General features: G+C 45.7%; 1 protein-coding gene across 1 annotated transcript in view; it reads right to left on the reverse strand.

Moving 5' to 3' along the window:
• The window catches only part of svila (supervillin a), a 50710-nt gene that overhangs the window by 11572 nt on the left and 31638 nt on the right, over nucleotides 1-7500 (reverse strand). Inside the window, 8 exon segments of the mRNA XM_048266991.1 lie at nucleotides 369-505; nucleotides 3086-3244; nucleotides 4345-4517; nucleotides 4974-5151; nucleotides 5447-5533; nucleotides 5647-5739; nucleotides 6074-6224; nucleotides 6627-6680. Of these exon segments, the coding sequence (XP_048122948.1) occupies nucleotides 369-505; nucleotides 3086-3244; nucleotides 4345-4517; nucleotides 4974-5151; nucleotides 5447-5533; nucleotides 5647-5739; nucleotides 6074-6224; nucleotides 6627-6680 (1032 nt within the window).

Consider the following 7500-nt stretch of genomic DNA (forward strand, 5'->3'; position numbering starts at 1 on the left):
ACCGTGCAAGGTCAGGTGTTTTTTACTGATGCACCTGTTGTAACACATGATCAAAGAGGAGCACTTAGTTGCTGTTTCGTCTACAATCCAGATGCAGAAGTGGTGAAGAGGTTCTGTGCGTGGGTCTGTTTGTGTGTGTGTGTGTGTGTGTGTGTGTGTGAGTGTGTGTTCATGTTGTTCAACATTATTTGGTTGGTAAAATCTCCAGGTAAACCAATAATGCTGCTGTAAATTAAGCATGTGTGTGTGTGTGTGTGGGGGGGGGCTCTAGAAATGCTCTCTACACTGGTGAATTGCCCAGTCTTGGTAAAGTGGTGGTTAAGAATGGGCGTGTGTGCGCGTGTGCGCGTGTGCGCGTGCGTGTGTACCTTGGCCTTCTCGATGACGTTGGCGAACTCTCCGGTCCAGATGAAGCAGTGGTGTGGGGTGATGAGCAGGAAGCAGTCTCCGCTGTTCAGAGAAGAGGCCCGGGGCTCCACCAGACGCGTCTGCACATGACGACGACCTGCAGGGGACACACACACACACACACACGCACACACACACACACACTTATATTAGAGAGGATGATAATCAGAGGAAAACACCCAAACACCCAAACAAGTATAAACACATAGATGGCACACAGACGCACACACACACACACAGGCACGCACACAAACCACACACACATGAATGCACGCACGTACGCATACACACACAAACCACACACGCATGAATGCATGCACGTATGCATACACAAACAAATGCACACACGCACACACAGGCACGCACGCATACAAACCACACACGCATGCATGCACGCATGTACACACACACACACACACTGTATATTAGAAATTATTATAATATACAGAAAGGAACCCACCCAAATTCACCAATCTGTAAACACATAGATGTGTGCACACACACACACACACTGTGCACAGAGCCACACATAGATGTGCACACACACACACACACACACACACACACACACACACACACACACACACACACACACTGTGCACAGAGCCACACATAGACACACACACACACACACACACACTGTGCACAGAGCCACACATAGATGTGCACACACACACACACTGTGCACAGAGCCACACATAGACACACACACACACACATAGACAGAGTTTCTGTTCAATGGGAGGAATGGAGAGGGAACACACAGAAAGGGTGGAACTCTAACTAGAGGGACAAGAGAGAGAGAGAGGACAGCTATCTCCTGACCCATAAACTATGCTGTCCACACACACTGCAGAGTTGGTCTGTGAGTTTCCACCAACTCATTAAAATTCTCGCTCACTGTGCACTATTTAGAAGACTGACCAAATGCCATTCTGCAAGCCTGGTTTTCATGTAGGACAGTGTTTGTGTGTTTGTGTGTGTGTGTGTGTGTGTGTGTGTGTGTGTGTGTGTGTGTGTATGTGTATGTGTATGTATGTGTGTGTGTATTTCAAAAAGGTTATGGGAGCAAAAGAGTACCTTACGAGGTCAGAATGTTCTTTCAAGAAACTGAAAGATGCTTTAACTGACCAAATTAAAGAGAGAACAAAGAAAGATAAACAGAAAGAGGAAGAAAGTTATCAGGAGAAAGAGAAAGACAGCTAGAGACAGAACAAGATGGAAAGAAAGAGAGCCAGTGGGGAGAATAGAAGAGAAGAACGGAGTGGCAGATGGAGTAAAAAGAGAGGTACAGACAGGGAGAGCAAGTTAAAGAACAGTTAGTTAAGTTAGAGTGGTATGGCCTGTTCTTGCTGGCTCTGACAGAACTAGAACTGATAATCAATTAAACAGTAAATTCAATGATCTTGTACAGGATAGGCCATATAAATAAGGCTCTACAGTAGACACACACACACACACACACACACCTTGTATAGGACAGTCCATATAAATAAGGCTCCAGAGCCCCCCACACACATGCTCACTCACTGATCCTGTATAGGAGAGCCCATGTGTTAAATAAAGCTCCAGAGAGCTCCCAGCACTCTCGTCTGGTCTCACTGTGCTGTCCCCATCTCTGCCCTCTCCACCCCTATCCCTTGTGTCTTCCTCTTTTCCTCTACTCACATTCCCTCTGACCGTTTCCCAAGGTCAAGGTCAAGGACACATATATAAGGACGCTACGACGTCATCGAACTCCGCCGAAGTACTGTTCCAAGGTCAAGCATACATCAAATTCTACCAAGGACGAACTCCTTTGATTTGCCGAATTTTTCGAGGACGCATGTGTGTATCCTCAGCCTGCTCGGAACACCCACAATCCTGTGCGCACATTTCTGGGTGATTTAAAATCTGTACTAAACAAGACAGTTCATTATGTATTTAAATGTAAACATTGTCTTATTGTCACTATGTAAAGTAGCCTAAATGAAGTATGGGCTCAGGTCATTTTGACAACTTTGAACTCTTACACCGTAATCGTGTAAAGAAGGCATTTAGGAAGGGTATTTAAACCTTTTCTGATGACAATGATTGCGAGCTAATTAATACACTTTCCTCTTTTACGATTTTGCTTAATGGTTGCTGCTCCGAGGTTAACTTTAGCAAACAAATCAAACATGTATAATTCAATTTATTGACGTGGGAGAATGACAGTGGTGCATTCATTGTTTTTCAAAAAGTAGCGGGCAGGAGGCAGGATTTTCAGTAACGCACATCTTCAGCTTCCTGCACAGTACACTCACACGCTAGTCTGTTCCATTGTGTGTTTTTTGCATGCTAAGAAGAAGCCTGGTCTCGGCCCTGACTCGGCAGGGCTCAGTACTACACCAAGCAAGAATCCTCGAAGATCCTCGACTTTGAGAAACAGGGACAGACTCAACAGACACAGACCAGAGAACTAAATGTCAAGGTGACAAGAGGGTCAAGGTCACAAGAGACGTCAGGCATTGCCCATCGCCTTCACCGATTGGACAACAGAGAGACTACAGGAAGTGAGTGAAGAAGAGATGGGGAGTGGGGTCAAGACATGACCTCAGGGTGGAGTTAATCTGGGGTCCTCATGGGCACAGGACCCGTATGTAGTATGGGGATGCTGCTGCTGCTTGCGCCACAGCTCTCCCGACGAGGGACTGACCTTTGACCTGGACTAGCATGGTCTTCTTGTAAGGCAGGGCGCTGTTGTTGGAGGTCTGCTCGGACACGTTGACGCTGCGCAGGTTCACGTTGCTGAAGTTCTCCTTGCTGGCCAGGCCGGCCAGCGCCACGTCCGAGAAACCGCCAGAGCCTTTATTTACTGGTGGACAGACGGAGGGGAGAGAGAGAGAGAGAGAGAGAGAGAGAGAGAGAGAGAGATGGAAAGACAGATGAAGGGAGAGAGAGAGAGAGAGATGGAAAGACAGATGGAGGGAGAGAAGGGGAAGAAAGGGAGAGTTATTCTTGAATGCTTATCTATGTTTGCCATATATTGTACTCCAAGCATTCTCTATGAACCTGATGTTTAAATGTTGAAGAGAGAGAGAGAGAGAGAGAGAGAGAGAGAGAGAGAGAGATGGCAAGAAAGACAGAGGAAGAAAGAGGGGAAGTGGTTTAATGTTTCAATCAGGAAGATAAACTGCCATGTTTTTTCAATGCCTTTAGTACATCAAGTCACCTGTAGTTGTGGTCCAACGGCATAACACTCATAGCTAAAGAAAATATATTTAGAGGATGATGTCAGTTGTGGCTACAACTCCAGTCTAGACATGAGCCGTATTGCTTTGTTTATGACAATCAGATACATGCACGAAACTGACGCGTCTGCAAACAGTAAGCCAGGAAGTCATAAGGCGAAACATATAAAGTGTGTGTGAGCATCCCACAAAGCCAGGAAACTGACACACATATCAATGTAGGTCACACAAACAAACACACACACAGACGCAAAACCACATCCACACACACTCAGATGAGCATACAAATGTGAGGAAAAGAAACATCTGAGAAGGCAGCTGGATTTTTTAAAGAGCCACGCTAACACAAGCATTCTTCTCCAACTCCTCTGTCTCCGTCACACACACACACACACACACACACACACACCTGACATGACCTTATTTATGCACTCTTCTCCTTTGTCCTTGTATACCAAATGATGCTGCTTCCTTGCTTAGCCTTACACACACACACACACACACACACACACACACACACACACACACACACACACACACACACACACTTGCACACACACACCTGACATGACCTTATTTATGCACTCTTCTCCTTTGTCCTTGTATACCAAATGATGCTGCTTCCTTGCTTAGCCTTACACACACACACACACACACACACACACACACACACACACACACACACACTTGCACTCGCACACTTGACACACACACACACACTCACTCTTGTCCTGCTTCATCCTCTTGCTCTCCAGCAGGCCGATGTTGAGCCGGTGCTCGGTGTACTCGTGCCGGATGTCGTCCCTGGCGGCCAGCATCTTCAGCGGGTTCCGTGACGACTGCACCTTCTTCAGCGGCCGCACCGCCCGCTTGTGCTGCACCATCTCAGACGTCAACCTGACGGGGTGGGGTCAAAGGTCACTGTTGATCACACATCCTCCAAAACAAGTGAGATGTGCTTATACTGTATATTAAATTCTATATATTTAAAAAGCTGCAAATGTGTTTTTTGTATTTATTTAGTCCCTTCATTTGCTCAGGGGTCATGTTGATGTTTATACCCAGACTTGGTGTGTGCATGGATCGTGGGTGTGTGTTACTTGGGTGTGTGTGGATCGTGGGTGTGTGTTACTTGGGTGTGTGTGGATTGTGAGTGTGTGTTACTTACTTGTCTGTGTGGATTGTGAGTGTGTGCTACTTACTTGTGTGTGTGTGGATTGTGAGTGTGTGTTACTTACTTGTCTGTGTGGATCATGGGTGTGTGCTATTTACTTGTGTGTGTGGATTTGTGAGTGTCTGCTACTTACTTGTGTGTGTGTGTGTGTGTATGGATTGTGAATGTGTGTTACTTACTTGGGAGTACTTGGATCGAAGATGGCGTCGAAATCGCCACTAAACTCCAGGGCGGCAGAGTGTGCGCTGATCTGTTGCGTGTGTGTGTAGAACTTGGAGAAGATCTCGTCGTCCAGCTGCATCACCTCCTTTACACCCTTCGGAATCACGGTGAGAGTGGACTCTGGCAGACCGGCCACTACACACACACACACACACACACACACACACACACACACACACATTATCAAAACATGCACAAGTGATTGAACACACTATTTAAAAAAAATAAAATAAAAAAAAGCTCATCAAGTATTGGTGAAATCACAGAGACTAAAGGACTCACACACATATACAAAAAATATGCTTTGGATATAAACAATCATAAACAAACACATTAATGTCACACACACACACACACACACACACACACACACACACACACACACACACACACACACACACACACACACACACACACACACACACTTTACCTTTGTTGTTGAGCCTGTCAAGGAAAGACTCCAGCTTGTCCAATTTCTTGTCTGATTCCACAGTCACATTCCCCCTGACCTCAATCTCTGCATCATAGACAAGCACACAACACATAATGAGGACTTACTTGTCTTTTTTACATGTGTATATGTGTGTGTATGTGTGTGTGTGTGTGTGTGTGTGTGTGTGTGTGTCTTACCTTCTTGTGGCTTGATAGGATGCGTGTGGTTCTTGTTCTTTGAGGTTAGGACAGCAGGTGCAGGGCAACTTAGCGCAGTAGGATCTGCCAAACCTGAAACACAAATTCACACACATTAACATCTCTCTCACACATACACTCTTGTATCCCTCTTACACAAGAAATGTGTGTGTATGTGTAATATGTATGTGCATGTGTAATGTGCATGTGTTTGTGTAATATGCATGTTCACATGATATAAATGCGAGTGTAATGTGTGTGTGTGTGTGTGTGTGTGTCTGTACCTTTCTTGATCATGTCAGGTGTATTGTGTATGTGCATGGAATGTGGGTAAATGTGCAATGCGCAGGTCATGCAAATGCTAATGTAGTGTATGTATATCTGTGAATGTGCGTGTGTGTGCATATGTGTGTGTGTGTGTGTGTACCTTTCTTGACCATGCGTGCGGCCACAGTGAACTGCGTGGAGTCGTTGGCGACTCCGTGACCTTTGACCCTGGATGCCTCCTGTTGTGCACAGATGAGTCGTTTGCGCTCCTGAATGCTCATCTCCACTCGATCAGCCTCCTCCCCAATCCTCTGCACACACACACACACAGATCATTCAGAAAACAAGTACAGCATATCTGCTTCCACATCAAGCAATTTTGAACGCACGCACACACACACACACACACACCCCGCCCAATCAGACTACTGTATGTTAACACACAGAAACAACTGCAGAGTAGCAAAGGGAATTTTTCACTATTTATTGTGAATGTGTGTTTTTGGGAAAACATAGATTTGCATTCGACAATCTTCAGATAATTTTGACAGAAAAATGTGTATGTCTGTCTGTCAAATGTAAAAGTCATTAGATGTTAACAAGGGCTTGTTCTTGTGTTTGTTGTAAATGGTTGTACAGTAAGGCATGGTCTTTGTCATGGTTTTGTGTGTGTGTGTGTGTGTGTGTTTAACGGATAAGGAGGTGGGAGGCACCTTCCGTCTCCAGGGGTGCCGGTCATCCATGAGGGGAGAGTAGGGGGGGCTCGCCTTCACGGAGAGGAGGAGGAGGAGGAGAAGGATGAAGAGTAGAGGAGAGGGGGATGAAGAAGCAGAGGAGGAAGAAGAGAGAGAAATGACGATGCACCCAAAAGGCTTTTCATGCACAGAAACAAAGATGTGGATAAGTAGATAGAAATGTGGTCCTTATCAGTTTGTCCAGATGACTGCAAACACATGGACAGTGTCACTCACGCCATTCTAGAAATGAAAGCAATGACCACTGGCACTTTCCGGTGCCCTATAGTGAATAGAGAACTGCCCAGTGCCCAGGGTGCAGAAATGACCATATTTGGTTACATTTGATCCATTTTTTAGTTCCTTCTAGCGGCTTCACTCGTGGCTCAGGTTTACAGTGTCCATGTTTTTAAGTCATTGGTTTCTCACTTACACGCTCACACATTCACACTCTCGTTCTCATTCTCTCCCTCTGTGTTAGACAAACACACACACAAACACACACTCTCTCACACACACACACAGACACACACAAAAATCAGCATATGCTTTCATAGACATTCACATCCACTTGCTGAGGAGTTACTGAGAAACCATATAAGTGATATGTGAGTGGAGGGGAGGTGTATTACGAGAATGAGAAAGATGCTTGTTCACCAGTCAGGGTATTGGTTTGTATTAATGAAGAGTAGCAGACTGGCTGAAAGGGGGGGATGAGTGAGGGAGTGGTGGAAAGAGAGAGAGGGATGGAGGGATGAGAAAAAAGGAGAAGTGTAGGAAGAACAGAGGCTGTTCGGGGCTTATCTGTCTCCATGTGACAGACATGTAGCAGCTGTGGCATGTGTGCCGCTGT

The sequence above is a fragment of the Alosa alosa genome, chromosome 16 (genome assembly GCF_017589495.1).
Source record: "Alosa alosa isolate M-15738 ecotype Scorff River chromosome 16, AALO_Geno_1.1, whole genome shotgun sequence".
In the NCBI taxonomy this organism is placed as follows: Eukaryota; Metazoa; Chordata; class Actinopteri; order Clupeiformes; family Clupeidae; genus Alosa; species Alosa alosa.